This window comes from Periophthalmus magnuspinnatus, chromosome 16 (assembly GCF_009829125.3).
Source record: "Periophthalmus magnuspinnatus isolate fPerMag1 chromosome 16, fPerMag1.2.pri, whole genome shotgun sequence".
NCBI lineage: Eukaryota > Metazoa > Chordata > Actinopteri > Gobiiformes > Gobiidae > Periophthalmus > Periophthalmus magnuspinnatus.
The window spans coordinates 18,920,267-18,942,230 of NC_047141.1; the positions used below are offsets into that span (position 1 = coordinate 18,920,267).

Genomic DNA, 21,964 nt, shown 5'->3' on the forward strand with positions numbered 1-21,964 from the left:
GACGTTGTTCCTTTGGCTGTAATCTTACACAATATCACAGTGTATCCCTGTCTAAGGAAAATATACCAAAGTGTGGTTTTAACTTTCTATTACCATGGAAACAAGCAAGCGACATGTCACCTCCAGAAAGTTAAGTACTGTACAATTAAAAACAAATGTACTCTGCGGTAGTAATCAATCTATAAGTAATCTATATATAAAATAGTCAATGGTATGGACATATTGTAGCTCATTCACTATTACCCTTTTTTCCTTGTTATATGTGAACTTTACATGCAACTATGCATCCATAGTGATTTTTCTTGAGAATGAAAAAACAAATTATAAATATGAGGTGTGAGAGGGTGTGGGGGGTGAGGGGGTACTGAATACCACCACAGATCGATGGACAAACAGTTTATTGGACATTTTACAATAACACCTTTAGAATTCTGTTATGACTTAAAATGATACAGTGGTGACTTTAGTGGGTTTTCGTTTTAGTCCTTGCATACTGACAATTGAAAATCCTACCATTATTACTTATGTTTTTTAGTCACTCTTAAAAATATCATATTTACAACAAAGAGAAATGTTTGAGAGGGGTTCACCTACAACTCTGTCTCTATAATGAGACAAGGCTGGTCAACTCATGGAATTAAAGCAGCAAAGTGCACCAATAAGGGCTTAACTGTGCTCCTTAGCGCCTGCTACGTCGTACTGGGGATGCCGACCTGAAAAAGATATGGACAGACCAATTAAGATACATTAACATTACAATTCCAACATAACAGCTTACTCCACCTTAAATAAAAATAGTGTGAAAGTTAGAAATCAGCAGAGGTAGATAGTTGGTTTCTAATTATACTATAAATATGACATGTTAAAAAAAAAGTTCAACCTTCAAATATGTCAGAAGAAAATATCTGTGTACAAACTCATTAAGTATTAACACTTAAAACACACCATAGTTTAGCAAGACAATGTCCATGTGAAATTACCATGATTTGCTTAAAGGTCTAAGTTAGAAACATTACACGGTAATAAAATCTAAAGATTAACAGTATATAATAAAGAGAGAAAAACGAATACTACCTTGATCGAGACTTAGACTTGTGTTTGCGGCTTGCCTTCTTACCAGACTTGTGAGATTTTTCCGTAGACCTTGAACGACTACGTTTAGATTTCTTAGATTTTTTTTCTTTGCTAACATCAGGAGAAGGGGATCTACTTGAGTCCGAATCAGAACGCCTTTTACTAGATTTAGTGGAGCCCTTTTTGCTGCTTTTACTGTCCTGCTTTGAGTGGCGGTCGCTGTGAGAGTCTGTGGAGGAGTCGCTGTCTTTCTTTTTCTTGGACTTTCCATTCTCTTCAGAAGTTACAGAGCTGTATTTATCCTTCTCTCGCTCCTTTTCTTTGCCCTTAGTTTTATCTCTCTTTCTGTCCGACTCCTTTTCTCTGTCTTTATCCTTTTTCTTCTTATCTTTCTCGTGACTGTGGCTTCTCTCTCTCCTCCTCTCTCGCTCTTTGCTGGTTGCCTTCTTATGTTTGCTGCTTCGGCTGTGACTGCTGTCCCTATGGTCCCTGCTCCTTTTCCTATCTTTGTCTCGATCTTTGTCCTTGTCTCGACTGCGGCTACGCTCCCTACTCCTGTTTCGGGCCCTGTCTCTGGAGCGGTCTCTGGACCTGGATCTGCTCCTGCGGCTCCTCCTGTCTCTAGAATCACTGCGGTCTCGTTTATCCCTGGAGCGCTCTACACTTGACCTCTTTCTGTCTCGACCTTTGATGTTACGCTCACTCCGGTGTCTGTGGGAGCTGTGACTACGACTACGCCTGCGAGACTTATGGGAAGGGGAACGGCTACGCCTCCTTTTTCGCCGAGGGGAGGAGGATCTTGATGAACTACGGGAGGATGCAGAGGAAGATGATGAGGATGAAGAGGAGCGGCTGGTGCTAGAGGAGGAGCGGGAGCTGCTGCTGTGACCATTTGCTGGAGAGTCACTGCGACCACGGCCTGAGCTATCCTTCCCACGGCTTGAATGTTTGCTCTCACTACCTTCCTTCTCACTACGGGATCTACGCCTCTCTGATATGACCTCCGATTCACTTTCTTTTGCTGCCTGTTTATAAGCAATCTCTAATTCAGCCTCCTCATATTCCAGTCTTTGTTTTCTCTCCATGTCCTCTATAATAGGAAAAAAAAGAAAATTTTAACTATATTCTATTTGCAAAATTACCTTGTGACTAAATTAAACACTGATGATGATATGACAGACATGGCTCAAAAAACATTTCAATGTCTGACCTCGTGCTAGTCGGGCTTCTTGTGCTTGTTTTTCAAGCAGTTCCCGCTCTTTGCGATGGAAGGCCTCTTGTTTCTCACGGATGCGGTGACGCAACTCCTCCTCGTCAGTGTCAGATGACTCAGATCCATGGACACTGCGCTCCTCATCCTCACTTTCATCGGAGCCATAGTCACCAAGCCCACCTGCACATCAGAGCCCCCAAGTTGTTCAGTTTGAGAAAGGATAGAGTTACTTTAAAGTCAGGGAATATTAACTCTCATAGATTATTTCTCTTGCCTGTAAATGGCCAAGGCTTACAACAGTTACAAATCATAACACTAAGCTTCAAAGCATGCTTAGAATGACGACTGCCAATAGACTGAATGCTTAGTGTAAAAAAAAAAAGAAAAAAAGCTTGATGCACTGATTGTGTGGCGATCCTTTTTCCTTACATTTTATTCTAAGTGCCCATATAAGCCTTCCCTCCCCCCGAGCAAAAGAAAATGAGATACTCACTGAGACCAGTCAGAGAAGCCAGTGCACTTGACTGTGCCAGCTGTTTTGCAGGAGCTTTGATTCACATCAACAACAGGAACAACATGTTAAAAAACATACAGCCATTTCTCAAGAGAGACGCTAGAGAAAGGGTCATAAAACACTAGCTGTGCTGTCATTGGTAACAAAAATAAATAAAAATAAAAGAAAGATGGAGAAAAGAGAGAGCGTTAATAAACTTCTAACAAACATCCAAGTCAAACATGAGGCCAACAAAGGGGATTGATCCATTATGCATCAAAAATATCCCTGAAACAAGATTTAAAGAGTGCACTCATTCATCTATGTTCATTCAAAAGTTTGCTTTTTAAGCATGTGCACTTAATGTGATCCATTAGCAGAACCCAATACAGAGGTAAAACTGTAGAAAAAAAATGTAGAAACTTATACTACTAATTCTTCAGATAAAATGTACAAATTTAAGGCAAACCTCTAGTTGCCTTCCTGTGAGTCTCCTTAGCCACATGCACAATCTCTTCATTTGTGACTTCCAGAAGAATCTCTGTCAGGAGTGTTTTTGTGATAATCATCTACAAAGATAAGGCACTAATATCAGTCAGAGTAAACTGTATAAGCAGTGATATACAGTACATTAAAAAGCACTAACCAACTGGAACTCCTTTTCCTCCTCTGTCATTTCAGGTTCACTGTCGTCAGCTGCAGGCGATGGGCTGTGACTGGAAAATTCCTTTTTCACAGTAGTTCTTTCCACAGCATTATCATCGTTGCCCTCATCATCACTATCCTAAAGAGGAAAACACAAATATATTAAATGGCATCGAGAAGGAAAATACAGGTCTACTTTTGTATTAGATAAATAACTTACAAATTTGCTTTTTCGGGGAACACGGGGCCCATCACCCCCATCGTCAGGCTCCTGCTGTTCAACTTCATTTTTTGCCATTTCTGCACGCTCTTTTTCCATTCTTTCCTGTTCAAGTTTTTTCTGCTTTTCTCTGTCCATCTTCTCCAAGCCCTCTCGGATCCATGCAGGGAGTTTCCGCCTTTTTAAGGCATCTAAAATATTTTAAAGTCACAACTATAATACTATACACATGGTATACACTATTCATAGCTAAAATGTATGAAATAATTCAAGAAATAGCATGTAATACTTTTGTTGCTAAACCGTACCAAGAGGTGCTACTGGTGCCTTTGGTTTCAGTGGCAACTGAATTGGAGAGCGTGGTCTGTCTCGGAAGTCAGGAGTCCTGGGGTCTCGTCTATTCTGTGGTGGACCTGGCCAGTACGGAGTAGGCATGCCTGTAGGTGTCGGGCCATAGGTGGATGCAGCTCCGTGCTGTTGGAGAATTCAGACAATCTTGTTATCAGAAGGGTTTAACATTCACATTATTAGAGCAGCTTCATGTCTTTCTCTCTATAAGAGCAGAAGATGCTGAATGTGACTCATTGTGCTTCAGTAAAAAAAAAAAAACTTTCTTTACAGCAAATAGAACTGGATCTGTACGGATAAGGTTTCCTTGGCGCATCACACCAAAACAGCAAATGAGAGATGAACCTACATGTTGGAACCGAAGCCAGTTGCTTCTTGTTTTACTTGGCTGCCACACTTAAACCAATATACTTTTAAACTGTAGCACCTGCATACCTGATAATCAAACTGGTTTATGGCCAAGGGGGCCATGGCGTAGCTGTCGGGCTGTGCCCCATACCCATGGCTGTTCTGGGAGTAAACCCCGTGGTGGGCTTCAGAGTTGAACTCTCCACTGTCCTGACTATTGCCATCGTCATTGGGATTCACCACATCCATTGGCCCAGACCCTGGAGGCATCCAGGATGGGTCATGAGGCGGAGGAGGAGGGGGCTGTCCATGCATTCCCCACTCTGCAGCACATTGTGTGAAAGTACAAAAACACACTTTATCATTGCTCAACTTAAAAAATGTAAATAAAGGCATGCAGCATGAGTGAAAAAGATAAAAAGGCAAAACACAATACCAGATCCATTAAACTATAAGGTTGAAAAGTACCTGGCTGCCACATTCGTCCAAATGCTGGGTCACCCTGGAAGGCACCATGGTTGCCTGGTCCAACAGACTCCAAGCCAGGGATGTCCTGTCCATTGGGCTGAATACTTTGTGGCTCTGGTCCTGTTGATTCTTTCTGTGCTATCCATGCCTGCGCCAGGGCGGCCCAATCCACTTGACCTGAGGAGGCGTTGTATAGTCAACTGCACCTCGAGTCACATACAGGTTTCTCTAAATAGCGTTAGCTTTGCATGGGTTACCTGGATCATGTTGATGCTGAAATGACTGCATCCATTGCTGCTGACTCAAGGGCCATTGCGGCCAGGGCTGTCCTCCCTGGTCCCACATCACTCACACTTCTGAAGAAACGCTCCTAAAGCATAGTTTGTATTATAGAAAGGCACAGCATTTACAAGAAATAGCCACAGGCACATTAGCCTTCAGCCTTTAGCGTCCAATTAGTCTAACATTTCAGGTCACGGAAAAGGCTTCATACATCAGACGTTACAATGTGTGTTGTTAGTTTATGACCACTGAACAAAAACGTCAAATGTAAGTCTGTGGTGACTTGAGTAATCAAACGGGATCGGTGAAAATGCTACTTAGCTTAGCTCCCCAACCTCAGAATAGGACCATTGTCTGCTTTAAACGTGCCTGAATGGAGCTTCTAATTACTTATTATGTAAATGTGATATCCACATAATGCATACAAAGCAAATTATTTCTATTGTTTGGTTTTGTTTTGGGAACTACATACCAACCTTTGCCAAATGTTTTTGCAGCCCTGCGGTTCCAAAATAAAATGGCTGCATGAGCGAGCCGCTGGAAGTGGCTTCTGAGAAAGGAAGTGACGACAAGTGCTCCGTGATGCATTTACGGTCATCGGAATTTTGTAGAAGTAGTAGATGCACCACTTGCATGGATCTATTACATGGATCTTTTAAAAATAACCATCTATCGATCTATTACTGCTCTTTGCATTCATTGTACTTGGCAAAGAAGCGCTCTTGCCTGACACAATTATTAAAAAACGACCTTAGTAGTGTTACTGTAATACATCCATGAGTAGAGACATGACACTGTAGAGTGGACTTAATGACTCAATGGTACAACAGTGGTTTTCAAAGTGCAACGGTATTAACATTCTCATCCTAACCTACACCATAGCTATTTGCCATTGATGTCAGGCCAACGAAGGAATTACTAATAAATGAATGCCAACAACCATATGCACCAGCTAACACCCAACAGGCCTGATGTGATGCCAGGTCAAGTGTAACAGGTTTAAAAAGAGTTAAGCAGACTTACATAAATTATTTTCTTTGTGTTAATAAAATTTGGTAATGTGCTGTAAAGAAGACCCCTAGGGCACCATCATCACCAATGTTTACTTCTGTCCAAAAGAATGGTGTTGCATTTTAATGAACCATCACGCTGGATTGTTCAGTGTGGGAATTACATTTTGACATTTTGGGGACCATAAAACACAGCATGGTAAGATCTGTTCAATGTGTGTTTCATAGATGAGAAAATGCAAACACTAAACAAACTATTTTGACTGTGGAAGGGTGATTTTCATTAGTAGAGAAGTTAAGACTTAAGATGTTTAGACTTAAATCACATCTGATTCATCATCAAAACATCTTAAAGACCAACGACACTTATAAAAAAAAAAACAAATTCCATTTCATAACTGATCTAGTCTTTTGTTGGTGGCAGCTTGACAACTTGTTTCAAAATGTCAGCAACACAACTGGATGTCATTGCATGTGAGAGCAAGAGGAGATGCGATGCAATTTTCTGGACATTGCCCTTTCCCTCCTTCCACACCCTCCTCTTTACCAGCCCACGACATGTTACACAGCAGTGTAACAGGGTTATGCATCTATCAACCTGCATCACCAGTAGGAATGGACTGGATTTTTCACAAAATATACAGTGACAGTTTAGATAAGGCCAATGAACCCAGTCTTCATGAAAAGACATCTGACAAAAGTTGCGAAAATAAAAAGAGAAAGTGCTATATTCTCACTCCAATAATTAAGGTTTATTTGTTTTTTTCATTCAATATTTTAGACATTCCAAATCTGTATAAGCCTTTCATAAAAGAGAAAAAAAAAAATAAAGCCCTGCATACCTGAAGCACCGCAGTTTTACATTTGTTCTGGGAGATAAAATATTCTTTTGCATACAGTACTTTAAGTACTTTTGCATTCTGTTCTGCAAAATGTGTGGTTTTTTCACTGTGCACAAGTTCAGAAACCTGAAGCTCCTCTGCTAAATTTCAGAAATTAAAAAAGAATTTATACAACTATAATCTTCTTTTACATTTGGCAAATTACCACCTAAAGGAAATATAAAAATACTCGAAAAGAGGCAATACATTCATATGATCTCATGCATATCAAAGTAATGATATTGACAGCATAGGGAAAGTCTATTTGACCCTTTGTTGTACATTGCCAAATTAATATTGAGTAAACACATTATAGAAACAATGAAAACAATGAAGGTAGATATGGTGATAAACATGACTATGTTGTTGGAGTCACAACATAAAGATGACTGAACAGACTATGAAGTTTTGTTAGGTTAGGTAAAACCCTCTGAGTTAATCTTTGGCAATGTGTTAATGACATTATCATTACATGATCACATTCAGATGAAAACATATAATTGGTCAGTTAAGTAATTATGCTAGTACTCTGATGATGCTATGTGTAACAATCAAAAAGCCTTGTCCAATACAGAAATAACATATTAAATGAAAACCAGAAATTAATTTTGATTTGTTGATAATTTGATAATGCACAATGTTAAATGGCAGAGATTGATACACATAGCATCTTAATCTACAATCTTGTGTCTCTCTTTCATTCTTCATACACACAAAGACATCATTTAGTCAGCACTGAGCGCAGTTGTGCATGCAATGCTTGCTTAATGTTAGTAAATTTCATGCATTTTACACCTATAGGAAGAACGACCTTAAGTCTAGGTTTTATCCCTGTTTATTTTAAAGGGCTTCTTTTTTAAATTCAAATAAATGAAATTTCAAATTTAAACTAAGAAAAAAATAATTTCAATCAGTAATATACATATATGATGAATTGTTTGTACACACAATATAATACTCTATAATACTCTCATTTTTGTCAGGTGACAATAAAGGTCTCAGTGGTCAGTTCCCTTTTCCCCCCTCTTGATAAAGAGGATGAGTACAACGTGTACCATGTTACTTTGTATTATATAAACAATGCAAACATATCAAAGAAAAATATTCTTAAGCAAGTTATAGAAGTTCCTCATAGAAAAGCAGATAGGCCTGAGAGTTGAGCACACGAGACTCTGGGACGGTCTGTACTGTGGTGTCACTGACGTAAACCCATTGACCCTGGCTGCTGCTACTGGACTCTCTGGCACCTGAGAAAACACAGAGACACACTATTACTAATGAAGCTGTGCTAGAAATACAAGGTAGAGCACTCTTTGGAAAGGACCTAGAAGGAAAAGCAAGCAATACACCTGATAATGTTGTCAATAAACACACAATAATCTAGACTCTGAGCTGAAGTTTGTGAATGGTGTATGTCAAGGCATGGTACAGACAGAGGTCTTAGGCTATTTGGTTACTATCCACACTATTGTATACATCAAAATGGCAAGATGGAGCCCTTTGTCTTAGATGCAAGGTCAGTGCTATAATGGAATCTATTCAGCATTAAATCTGGTCACAAGGACACACAAAGAAGCATGGGTCAATGGATAGGGCACAAGGGTCCATCTTCTATAGAAAACAAATGCACTGTTGAGCAGTAGGTCTTTGGTGCACAAATTACATAACACGAATACAAAGATTTATAAAGCCAAAGACAAATGAACTCTGACCTGACAGGTTTCTATGATGCTCCGTTTTCTTCTGTGGCGTGCGGACTTTTACATATGCAGTGTAATGGCCTCCACGCATCGAACCGCTGTGCTCCACAATCCCGTACAAGCTGTACAGTACTCGCTCACCTGCTGCTAGGTTCTGGGGAAATAAAGAGCAGAACCATTGAAACCATTTATAAACTAAGCATACACATAATTACACAATGGTGAATTATGTGTATAACTGCATACTTTACTAGAGGCTGAGCAAAATGGAGCCAAATCCAAAATGAGTGGAAAGTCCACATGGCGATTCACTTTTCTTAGGTTCATTCCTGCCTTGAGATACAAATACAAATTTAAATGTGAACTGTCCAAAACATGTTAATAGTAGTGAGGCATCAAGTGTCAACTAACCTGATGGAAGCGTTTCAGGTGCAAAGTGATGACAGGAGGTAGGGAGGATATTAGCATCTGCTTTCTGGCGCTGGTGTAAACCTTCTCTACTTTTTTGTCTATAAAAATAAAAAACAAAGAAATGCAACATTATGGGAAAAAAACAACGCAATTGTAATATTGGCTTTATGAAATATTAAACCCTATAGAACTATTTAAAGTCCAGACCAGCCAGACCTACATGCACAACATTTAACATATATGCATGCCCAGTGCATTAGGTGTTACCTGAAGGTCCAGTCTTGCGCAGCTGCTTCTGCCTACGCTCAGTGCAGCTCTCACACAGTAGTTTGTTGTTACCCATGAGCAGCTCCACAGAGGTAAACTGGTGGAGGCAGGACTGAACGGAGCACTCTTTGGAGCTGGGTGTGTAACTATGGGACAGTGCCTGGAATGCCCCCTGTTGGTGAGGGTGGTGAATATTGTCTCGCGCATCAATTAACTCATCTGGGGAACAGTGTGTGGAGCTAGAGCAGTCCCCAGAAGGTACACCTATGTTAATCTTTGACACAGCAGAAACAAGTTGGTCGACAGCACCTCCAGCTTTATTACTAAATACTGTTGAGGAGTTTCCAGTGGGAGATGGAGTGAGGGTTGTGCTGGAGGAGGAGGTGTGTCCATGGCATGAGGAGGGGGGGCGTGGGGCCCATTCGCTCTCTGATGCCTCGCTGTCTGCATCATTACTGCTGTCCTGAGCCCCAGAGTCCCTGTCACTCCCATCAGAAAGACTTCCAGCAGATGCCATTTTACAAATGGAGACACCACGTGACGACCCTCCAGCCACTCCCTCCTCCTCTGACCGCTCCAATCCACAAACTGCTCCTTTATCCTCAATAGGGGTTGAACATCTCTTGCCTTGTAATTTCTACACAAACAAAATCAACACTATATAATTTTTGTTTTGGTACATGACAGGTTATTACATCTATGTATGTTTCTGAGCATGCACACACTCCACCTGTCCACTCAATCTCCTGTTCTTGTTATGAGCAGCAGAGTGAAGCTGCTCATTGTGCACTATGTGGCTGTCTTGCTCTCTCACCACTTTTCCCAGTCGTCCTGGGTTAGATGGTTTTGAGGTCTAGGTTAGAAAAGGAATACAATTAAACATTAATCTAATAAATTATAATAGATGCATGTAGAAGAAACCAATCATATCCATCAATATGCCAACTCACCCGCTCCTCTATAATGGGCAATGAAATATCAATAAAGGCCTCTTTAACAGTTGATATCTGTAGCACAAGAAACCACTGTAAAATCTGTTTGCTCAAAGCACAAAAATCTAAGTTGTATAAAAGTGATTCAGATAGACTTACATGTTCACATTCTTCACACATTATTGTGTTTGTAAGTTCTCCAACAAAAATGCGATCAACAAAGTTCATTCTCACACCTTCTTTTCCAAACGCTAAAGAAAAAAAAGATGAGGTTTAAACTTGTTTTAATCATGTACACAACACAATACATTCTATTGAGGTTCTTCGGTAGGCCAGATCTTTCTACCATAACATTTACGACCACTAGGGGGAGCTGTTGCTCTCTATCCATGCAGTTAGTGCTGCTTGTGTACTCACCTTTGACTTGACGTTTTGTCTCTTCATCAGCTGTCTTTTCAGTTGGATTGTTAAAAGCCTTCAAAATTGCTGCTTTTACTCTCTGTACACATTAATCCAAGAAAGATTAGCATTAACAAAACTACAAAACTCACTCACACAAATTGTACAAATTAATAAAAATATTTCTTGCCCTCTCTTTTATATCCATCAATATAGTATCTGAATTTAGGCTGAAGCTCACACTGACAGCTTTATCTATAATAAGCATCATTAAAAATAATAATGTAAAATAGTTATTGTGCTTGTCTAGAGACATTAAAATGTGTATCACAATTAGCAGTGTATGTTTGTGTTGGGTGTGTAAATCCTTCACAGGCCGGTCTTATTAGAGGTGACATGGTCAGTCAGAGAGCTGTGAAGAGACCCCGCCACAGTAAAGCACCAATCAATAGATAATTGGCCGAGGTCTGTGTCTGTGGCTGAGACCAGTCGACCCCCATTGTCCTGGGACCCACGCACTGGACTGGCTATTTAGGTCAAAAACCCCAGTAATCCGAGACAGACTAGCCTGCACCCCACTCACCAAACTCAAACCAGGCCGGGACTCCTTGACTAATTAATTACCAGTAACCCCCCCCAAAGAGACTCTCCTCCTCTATCTAAATGTTCCATAGACTATGGGCTAAAAGAGGGGGGAGAGGGGCATGGCTGGTATGTGGGTGCAGGGGTAGAAACTGTGGTAAGAAAATGAGGTGAAGAAGGACAGTCCATGCCCTGAGAGAGAAATACCTACTGTCTCAGCTAATTGGTGATAATTGACTGAGGCCAAATTAGCATATTGAGATCTGTGATACTAATGGCTAATCAACACAAACATTTAAGGCCTCCATGGTTAGTCAGACTCACTGAAAATTGCATACCAGTACATTTAGCCTTGATTAAAGCATACAAAGACATGCCATTTATATTGCATGTATAGTGACAAAATTCAACCTATGTTGTAGTTTAATACAAAAGATACAAGTAAGTTATATCACAAAAAGAAATATTTTAAATACCCTATGAATGAACACTTAGTATATAAACCCTTATTCATTATCTTTTAAATGCATTATTTTATGTTATTCAGTGAATAACATAATAAATAAAATAAATATTTGAAATATTGTATATATGGCTCACTTCAGATTTATTAATCTAATAAAATAATTTGCCTTTTGGACTAAATTAAATCGACCAAATAATGACCTTTATAATGACCTCATATTATATAAATAACTAAAAAGTAAGATCGTAAGGGTTATATAAATGCCTTACAAGTATTGTAACTATTTTCATATTTTTTAATTGTTTTTTTAAATTAACATTTTTGAAATTAGCAATAACCCACTGCTTTGTGTTGGTAGCAATTACCTTTGGATACTATGAATAGCCGAGCCTGCCCCCCTCCCTGCTCACAGTCTTGATTAGATTGGGACACGGGTTGATGAGTGTGTGTATGTTTGGGAGGGGGCTCTGCGTGACCCTCATCCACAATGGGACAGCCCCGGAGCTCATTCAGCAGCTGTGGGTTTCCCAAGATCACACAATGATGCCGGTCGTGCCACTTGCAAGTCCCTTAAGTGGCACAACTGCAAGCGTTCACAAGTTTGAATGGGAGCAGAAAGGGCCCGGCTGCAGCCCCTCCTAGGCCTACGGCTGACCACTAACACACCCGCTAACATCTTCTCTGAGGTTCACACAATCACTGGTGGGGCCATGGGGGCCAGGCCAACCCAGAACACACTCTGAGTTTTTCCAATTGTCCTCTATAAGGAGCAGGGGTGGGCGTACAAACCAAAAACATGGCACTGTAAGGTTGTAACAAAAGTGGATAATAAACCAAAGAATTTCTAAATTATATTGTGGTGAGATGAATAGATATTTTTTCATATTTTCTGCTAAAGTGTGTTTTATACACTGCCTCTAGTCATTCATACATGTTTGTGTTGTAATGCACAGGAACCCACCTTTGTTTCTTCTACTCTTATGGAGTCCAGTAAATAGTGCAGGAGCTCCTGGCTGTCTTGTTGTTGGTAACCCTTAAAGCGTGGTGCTCTGGAAAGGGTAAAAAGGATAAATAAGTTACTTAAACTATAGGTCCCTTGAAATGTGCATTTCTTCTAACAACATTTCTTGTATCAACATTTTAACTTCTCCCCAAACTTATTAAATGAAACACTTTGAGATCTGCATTTGTTATGACCTGTTTTAAAAACACTACCTAAAGTCTTGTGTAATAATACATTCAGCTATGCATCAAACAACATTGTTTTTCCATGGATGACACTGCCAGCTTTAATTTGTAGGTAGAAGTTTATGTCCAGTAGTAACATCATCACAAATACTTCATATTATTAAATAGGAAGAAAAACATTTGTGAGCTGAGAGACAATGCTTGAGCTCTGAGGTGACAGGCTTGTCCTCTGGCTGTACAAGACCACACAGATGTGTGGGCAGATGCCAGGGGCAGATGGGCAGCTAAGGCTGTAGCCACAGCAACCTGTTGGATAGTAGACTACATGGCTACTGGACAGGTTGGTTTTACAGGACCAATACTTACAACATTTTCTAAAATCTGACATTAAAACTTGTGATTCATAGTATTATTTTTATACTCTCAGTAATCTTGTACAAATAAGGATGGCGTTCAATATGACCAGTACCTATCTAGAAGGGAATCAATAAATTGAATTGACAGAAATCAGAAAATAAATGGTGGTGAACATGACACCTGCCTATAGCATAGGTCATGAGTCGTGCAGGAATATTACATATGGACCCTCTAGTCTCCTGTGCCAGTTTGTGTCTACTCAGTGAGTGATGGGGGCAGGGATGGCAGACACATCATTTTGTCCAGTCCAAAACACGAACATGATGTGATGGTATGTGTGGCTTTGTCTCCTTGTGTTGTCTGACCAATTCCCATGGAGACACAAACAGTAACTGAAATGTAGAGGACAGTGAGTGAGACAGACTGGAGCAGAGAGACATGCAGGAGTCAGGATAACAAACAAAATGGAGCTCATAGGAATCAGTGGAAATAGGGAAGCTCATCCCTGTGGAGGAAGCAGAAGGGCCCTGTAGCACTGCTCCCAATCTAGCCAATGCAAACATCTGCGCTGCTAACACAATTAATAACCGGATGAGTTAGTACCAGACGCACAGCCACACAAGCCCCCCCCCCCTCCACCACTGACATACACACACATACATACAAGTGCTCTATACTGTACACTAGCTTAGAAATATGTTCATGCAACAACACACACTCTAAAACGTGACTAATATTCAATAATGTACAGGCTTGTTGCTCATTCATGTCATGCTGATAATTTGAGGATTGCAAAAAAACTGATTATAATAGAAGGTAAAATGAAAAATATATACTTGTAAATGAAATCAGATCAAACTACCAGTAAATCTAAAACTATTAACAAAGACATGTTTGTTAAAAAGAATAACATATATAATTGATAACTGATTGTTGAGACAATAGTGATGACCCGGTTCTCCAGCCACAATTGAAAAGCTGGGACTGTCCCTGGCACTGGTCTGCGTAATGTGTGATGCTGACCATTCAACCGACTTCACTGGCAAAGCTCCCTCCAAGATCACATCTCTTCTGCTGGCACAGTGGACCGCGTGGTACTCAGCTGGTTGGTATAAATGCATGCCGACACATACAAGCAAACACACACATCTGTCAAAAGCTGGACTCAATAAGTTTACAGTATTTCAAATAGGCAGTGTCCCTGATCCACACGATAAAGCCATATTCAACTACCTATTAACACACAAACTGAGAATAGGCCAAGGACAATCCTACCTCTCTTGTGTTAACAAATGCTTGGTGACAAGTAAGGGCAACAGGCTGCATTCACCACAGAGCACCCATCATACAGGTCAGCACAATTGATAAAATGTCCCGTAAACAGGAGCAGTTCTTGACCCTATCCACAAAAAAGCTTTATTCCACATTGAATGCAGAGAAGTCGTTATTTTTATAGGACTAACCTACAGAACTAAGTGAAATGCAATTAAGCATACTGTTGTGGAAAAGTGGTCATTAAGACCTTGAAATCAAAAACAATTACCTCACCCTTATGCAGTACATAAAAATTAGAAAATATAGATTTTTTTTTATCACCAAGTATTAAACAATTTAATAGCTATAGAATATAAAGAATGAAGAATAGAAAGAATAATACTAATATTTTAATATGTACTATGTTTTGCATCTCATTTAATAATTGTGCTACTATAGGCGTGCACAGTCCTTTTTGTCCCTAGCTGTAGTTCAACAAAAAGGACTTTGTGGCCTTCACCTGAGGTTCAAGTGGAGCGTGCAGGTAATTGGCTCTGATTCTCCCAGTTATATCATTACAGTCAAATGTATTCAGTGAAATAAACAAGCGAGGCATACTTTTAATTAGACACATGCGAGTGCAGAAAGGTGCATGCAATGCTCAGTATGTGAATGCACATTTAAGCAATGTGTATTGTGGTTGAGGGTGGTACCAGGTGAGACAGTGCTGCCATAATAAACACTCACAGACACACAAAATGAAGCATGTGTGATTAAAGCCAGTACCAGAAACCCGGTCAAAGCCACACCAGAGGTGTGCCTAGTCATCTGCAGTTAAATGCCTTAGCTACCCACCTGCACAATTTAATAATACAAGACACTATCAGAATTCACATATACAAGCAGCGAATGCAGACCCAACCAGTAGTGTACCATGCACCAACTGGAAGCCAACCAACCAAACTTGTTCTGTCTCTTCATAGAGAAGGACAAAACAGTGCTCTATTTCTGCCAATAACTCAGTCAATACCTCACTCGAAACTAAACATGACACAGGTGGCGCAACATTGGAGCAAGTTGCAGAAAAGCTACAAATAGCTAGCTGCCATCAGGCATTTGATAAGCTACAGTGCATTCGGAGCATGTGTGTAGGCTGTGCATTGAGAGAAATAAAAAGGACTGAGAAGGGACCAGGTGTAACCTGGGTATGGCTGGTTAAAGTGGTTACAAAGGCATTGTAAGTGAAAAATCTGTGTCTCTTTGGTGAAGATAATGCATGGTATTGATAATTAACAAGCTATATTGACATAAATGAGCAATTACTGACAAAATATGGACATATTAGAATTGTAACAATAAAGAAAAAAAAACAGTAAGGGTAAACAATCTATATGCAATTCATATTTTACATTGTGGTACAAAAAAGCACACTACATAGGCTGGTCACATGTGGCCTGGCTAATCCAGAATGAGATTTTCTTAGTTTGGTAACCCCTCCCACATAGAATGAATGTTTCCTCTCACAATATCCATAATACAGTTTCACATGGCATGCCTTTTCACAGGACAGTAAAACTGGAAAAGTTTTCAGGGGTCAAGACCATACAATATACTGTCCAAAAAGTCCAAGAAAGAGGTGAATAATAACCCCTCTTCTAGCATGCTGCACTTAACAAAAACACTTAAACTGGCATCAATCTGAAATACTACAAAACTAGGCCTAACTGTAGTAAAACCTACTTTTGGCACAGCTGGTTAAAGAGAATCTTGGGATTGACTGGGCCTTTCCCCGATTCTTTCATCGTCTGAAGGAAGAGAAACATGGCCGCCGTGAGGGGTTCAGGTCCAGACAGCGTAACAGTGAGTGGATTCTTTGAATAAAGGAACAATTGCGTTAGATAAAAATTAATACATATCTATGGCTTGGCTAAACAAATATTGTACTAAATCAACAACAATCAGATCTTGGAGGGCTACAGATAAATGATCAAGTTTGGCACAAATAAAAGCCTGATCTTACCAGATTAGCCTCAGCCGGAGGGCAGATTCTCAGTTTGTATCCCTTTTCCTTCACTTCTTGTATTAGATCTATCAGCATGTGAGTCTGGGCCAGGTTCTATTTAAGGGTCAAATAAGTTTCATGTTAGTTATGCATTATATAAGATTACTTTACAGTAAATGAAATGTGGTGTTGTTGTTATGCATACAAGGCTATACTTTTTGGTTAATTAAAATCTCATTCTGAATTGTAATATGATTTTTATAACTTGTGGTGAGTTTTTTTTTTTTTTTTTTTTTTTTTGAGAGACTTTCAGATCCATCCCTGCCCTGCAAGCTTTGAGAGAAGGTAGGATCCTGCTGCCTAAAGCAGTTTTTGTCCCTCCATGTGAGAAAAGCCTCTTTTCCTCCCTTTCAAGGGGTATTTGTTTTGTCACATACTGGCAATGAAGACAGTTGCTATGGAAAACACACAATAGAGCTGGCATTGTGAGCACAGACATGGCTCATCCTTTTAAAATTATGTGTTTTCACCAGAAAAATTGCAATTTTCAAGGAGACAATACAAACAGATAGGGAGAGGGACGGAAAAGCATGTAAAGCGCACTCACTCGAATTTCAATCACTGAGGAAGGCCCTGGGGGTGATTAACAAAATGGCGGAAAAAACAGCTTCATTGTTGGAAAAACATGTCAGTTTGCAGTCACCATGACATGACAATGGGGGGACTGCGGAGGCGCTACAGTTGTGTTTTATGGTGAACATGCTCTACACCAACTGTGCACCACTCGTGTGTGGACAGGTAAACAAGCTCAAACCTTTTGCTGTGCTGAATATACCTCTATGACCTCAAGGACTGGCTTGTTTATGGTCACCACCACTATACACCACAAGAAAAAAATCTGTAGTATAATTGAAATAATCTATTATATAATCTAAAACACCTCAGGGATGCAGTGTGCCAAAAGTGGCCTCAAGATTGGATTCAAGATGCCATTGCAACGAGTTCCTGTTTTCCCTATCCCCTCAAACATGCTCACCACTTTGTACTTTGTACTATTTGTTGTGATGATGTTTACAGTGACAAACCATAAAGATACAGGCAGAAATCCACTCCACAGTTTTCAATTTCAAGTCTATGGACTTTCTTTTACTTAATTACTTAAATTATTTTAGATCAATATTTTTTAAAATGTCTTAAATATAAAATAATGGTTGATATGATATGTGTGTTATAGATTACAGCCATAGCATAGATAAATTATAATTGATGAACTCCTTTATAGCAGGAGTCATCAATTATATATTCCAGTTGAAAAAAAATGGCAACAACATCGTTGTTAAATTGCTAAAACCTGGACTAATAAAGGCCAAGGCAAATATAGGTTACAACAAAAACAGGCTCATGCTAGGTCTGAAATACAGCTTAAATACACATTGACCAAGATTAAATCAGCACATATAAGGAAATGAGGCCTGGGTCAGAGATGATTGCTTGGAGATTCATAACTTGTGTGTTGCAATCAGTAACATTTAAAATGCAGCTTTATTTGTTTTATTTTATTCTGGATTTCCCCTTGAGATGCGTCATCTCTTTTTCAAGGGAGTCCAGATTATAATTGTGTTCATTGGCCCTCGCCACTCACGAAGTGATGGCGAGGGGCATTGTTCTTCCTGGGTTTCTTCTTCTTATTGGCCCTCGCCACTCACGAAGTGATGGCGAGGGGCATTGTTCTTCCTGGGTTTCTTCTTCTTATTATTATTATTTTTTTTCCCCCCCTGGGATCGCAATTTTCACCCCCTGAACGTCAACGAAAAGTCTCACATGGGGGTATCAAATCGACCGGCTTGGCAAAAAATTCAAGAAAATATGCATCACGAAAATGACCCACACACACTGGCTCGACAGCGCCACCTAGAAAATTCAAAATTTTAAAATGAATTGGGAGCCGACACGCATTTTTCGCCCTAGCTTGACGAAATTCACACCAGTGATAGAGCTCATGGAGACAAGCAAAAAAGCCAATCATAGTGCGGCCCTAGGACGGACAGGAAGTCAGCTATATTGAATCGAAAATTCGCCAAATTTTTCGCAGCGTGTTTTCAAAACGCTACTAGTCTCAGGTTTTTGGTCCAAATGAGCTCAGATTTCACATGCCACATCCAGACACATGGGTTTTCAGAAGTTATCCACGTTTTCTCCGAATTCCACACGGTTCGCCCGTACGCCGCCACCGAAATACGCCTTCGTTTCCTGTTTTTTCGATGTCCTCTCACGACCACAGGCATTGCCCTACAGAGCTCACATTCACATCACATATGTGTGATTGGGGCATGAATGGAATGCAATATTAATTTTAATCAAAATGAACACTATAGCGCCCCCTACCATACGGGTGAAACGCCAACATTATCGGATTCCTACGAAATTCGGGGAATAAATTGGGGGCATGACGTGGACCAAAAAATAATATTACGGGCATAGGTCATTTTTCACACTTGGCCACCAGGGGCGCAAAGACTCCAAAAAAAATCATTTAAAAATGTCTGACACGCACATGCATTGGTCTACACAGCTCAAATTCACATCACACGTGTGATATGAGGGTATTAATAAAATGGATTATTAATTGTAATAAAAATGAACACTATAGCGCCCCCTATCATAGGGGTGAAACGCCAATATTATCGGTTTCCTACGAAATTCGGGGAATAAATCAGTGGCATCAGAAGAAACAAAAAATTACATTATGGCCATGAGTCATTTTCCACGGTTGGCCACCAGGGCCGCAAATACTAAAAAAAAAAATCATAAAAAAATTTCTGACACGCACATGCATTGGTCTACACAGCTCAAATTCACATCACACGTGTGATGTGAGGGTATTAATAGAATGCACTATTAATTGTTATCTAAATGAACACTATAGCGCCCCCTACAGTATTGGTAAAATACACAACTTTGTCCGATTGGCATGAAACTTGGGGAGATAATTGTGGGCATTAAAAGGGTCAAAAAAGTCCATTACACCATACCTGTATTATGTACGTGGTTGCCGGTGCAAAGCCACAGACCCCTCTCATATAGAGTCAGGGCCACACAGCTCAGGGCCACACTGCATATTAACATTGTTCTTCGTTTTTCCGCCAAAACAATCGCATTTTTCACCCCCTGAACATTCACGAAAAGTCTCACATGGGGGTATAGAATCGACCGGCTCGGCAAAAAATTTCATAAAATTGGTGTCGGGAAAATGTCCCATGCCCCCTGACTCGACGGCGCCACCTAAAAATTCACCCCTATGGGAGAGGAGCCTGGTTTATTTTGGAAAACACACACAAAAAGCAGAACAATGATAGAGAATGGGGGGACAAGCATAAAAATGAATAGAAGCACTGCTCTATGACAGACAGGAAGTCGGCCATTTTGGATCAAAAATTCGCCACTTCATTCGCAGCGTGTTTTCAAAACGCTACTAGTCTCAGGTTTTTGGTCCAAATGAGCTCAGATTTCACATGCCGCATCCAGACACATGGGTTTTCAAAAGTTATCCACGTTTTCTCCAAATTCCACACGGTTCGCCCGTACGCCGCCACCGAAATACGCCTTCATTTCCTGTTTTTTCGATGTCCTCTCACGACCACAGGCATTGCCCTACAGAGCTCACATTCACATCACATATGTGTGATTGGGGCATGAATGGAATGCAATATTAATTTTAATCAAAATGAACACTATAGCGCCCCCTACAATAGGGGTGAATCGCCAACATTATTGGATTCCTATGAAATTCGGGAAATAAATTGGGGGCATCACATGGACCAAAAAATAATATTACGGGCATAGGCCATTTTTCACACTTGGCCACCAGGGGCGCAAAGACTCCAAAAAGAATCATTGAAAAATGTCTGACACGCACATGCATTGGTCTACACAGCTCAAATTCACATCACACGTGTGATATCAGGGTATTAATAAAATTGATTATTAATTGTAATAAAAATGAACACTATAGCGCCCCCTATCATAGGGGTGAAACGCAAACATTATCGGATTCCTACGAAATTCGGGGAATAAATCAGTGATATCAGAAGAAACAAAAAATTACATTATGGCCATGAGTCATTTTCCACGGTTGGCCACCAGGGGCGCATAGACTCCAAATAAAAACATTGAAAAATGTCTGACACGCACATGCATTGGTCTACACAGCTCAAATTCACATCACACGTGTGATGTGAGGGTATTAATAAAATGGATTATTAATTGTAATCAAAATGAACACTATAGCGCCCCCTATAGTATTGGTAAAATACACAACTTTGTCCGATTGGCATGAAACTTGGGGAGATAATTGGGGGCATTAAAAGGGTCAAAAAAGTCAATTACACTATACCTGTATTATGTACGTGGTTGCCGGTGCAAAGCCACAGACCCCTCTCATATAGAGTCAGGGCCACACAGCTCAGGGCCACACTGCATATTAACATTGTTCTTCGTTTTTCCGCCAAAACAATCGCATTTTTCACCCCCTGAACATTCACGAAAAGTCTCACATGGGGGTATAGGATCGACCGGCTTGGTGAAAAATTTCATAAAATTGGTGTCGGGAAAATGTCCCATGCCCCCTGACTCGACGGCGCCACCTAAAATTTCACCCCTATGGGAGAGGAGCCTGGTTTATTTTGGAAAACACACACAAAAATCAGAACAGTGATAGAGAATGAGGGGACAAGCATAAACATGAATTGAAGCACTGCTCTATGACAGACAGGAAGTCGGCTATATTGAATCGAAAATTCGCCAAATTTTTCGCTGCGTGTTTTCAAAACGCTACTAGTCTCAGGTTTTTGGTCCAAATGAGCTCAGATTTCACATGCCGCATCCAGACACATGGGTTTTCAGAAGTTATCCACGTTTTCTCCAAATTCTACACGGTTCGCCCGTACGCCGCCACCGAAATACCCCTTCGTTTCCTGTTTTTTCGATGTCCTCTCACGACCACAGGCATTGCCCTACAGAGCTCACATTCACATCACATATGTGTAATTGGGGCACGAATGGAATGCAATATTAATTTTAATCAAAATGAATACTATAGCGCCCCCTACCATAAAGGGGAAATGCCAACATTATCCAATTCCTATGAAATTTGGGGCATCAATTCATGGTCTCAGAAGAAACAAAAAATTACATTATGGTTATGAGTCATTGTCCACGGTTGGCCACCAGGGGCGCAAATACTAAAAAAAAAATCATTAAAAAATTTCTGACACGCACATGCATTGGTCTACACAGCTCAAATTCACATCACACGTGTGATGTGAGGGTATTAATAGAATGCACTATTAATTGTTATCTAAATGAACACTATAGCGCCCCCTATAGTATTGGTAAAATACACAACTTTGTCCGATTGGCATGAAA

At 40.2% G+C, this 21,964-nt stretch overlaps 2 protein-coding genes across 3 annotated transcripts in view; both read right to left on the reverse strand.

The window, feature by feature from the left end:
- Positions 1–381: 381 nt before the first annotated feature.
- Positions 382–5,672, reverse strand: pnisr (PNN-interacting serine/arginine-rich protein). The gene is made up of 12 exons (XM_033981270.2): positions 5,568–5,672; positions 5,067–5,179; positions 4,810–4,986; positions 4,429–4,664; positions 3,954–4,119; positions 3,646–3,836; positions 3,427–3,564; positions 3,250–3,349; positions 2,781–2,834; positions 2,285–2,467; positions 1,075–2,164; positions 382–713 (listed from the first exon to the last, which is right to left on the reverse strand). The coding sequence occupies exons 2-12, from the start codon at positions 5,152–5,154 to the stop codon at positions 680–682; spliced, it is 2,457 nt and encodes an 818-aa protein (XP_033837161.1). The 5' UTR covers positions 5,155–5,179; positions 5,568–5,672; the 3' UTR covers positions 382–679.
- Positions 5,673–6,831: 1,159 nt separating this feature from the next.
- Positions 6,832–21,964, reverse strand: part of usp45 (ubiquitin specific peptidase 45) — a 33,349-nt gene continuing 18,216 nt past the window's right edge. For both annotated transcript variants that reach the window (XM_033981271.2, XM_055227722.1), the window contains exons 7-18: positions 16,559–16,654; positions 16,279–16,409; positions 12,701–12,788; positions 10,710–10,791; positions 10,452–10,543; positions 10,311–10,367; positions 10,091–10,213; positions 9,361–9,997; positions 9,094–9,191; positions 8,929–9,015; positions 8,695–8,836; positions 6,832–8,229 (exon numbers count right to left, since the gene is read on the reverse strand). In XM_033981271.2, the coding sequence (XP_033837162.1) occupies positions 8,099–8,229; positions 8,695–8,836; positions 8,929–9,015; positions 9,094–9,191; positions 9,361–9,997; positions 10,091–10,213; positions 10,311–10,367; positions 10,452–10,543; positions 10,710–10,791; positions 12,701–12,788; positions 16,279–16,409; positions 16,559–16,654 (1,764 nt within the window). In that variant the 3' untranslated portion in view covers positions 6,832–8,098. The remainder of the gene's footprint in view (positions 8,230–8,694; positions 8,837–8,928; positions 9,016–9,093; positions 9,192–9,360; positions 9,998–10,090; positions 10,214–10,310; positions 10,368–10,451; positions 10,544–10,709; positions 10,792–12,700; positions 12,789–16,278; positions 16,410–16,558; positions 16,655–21,964) is intronic.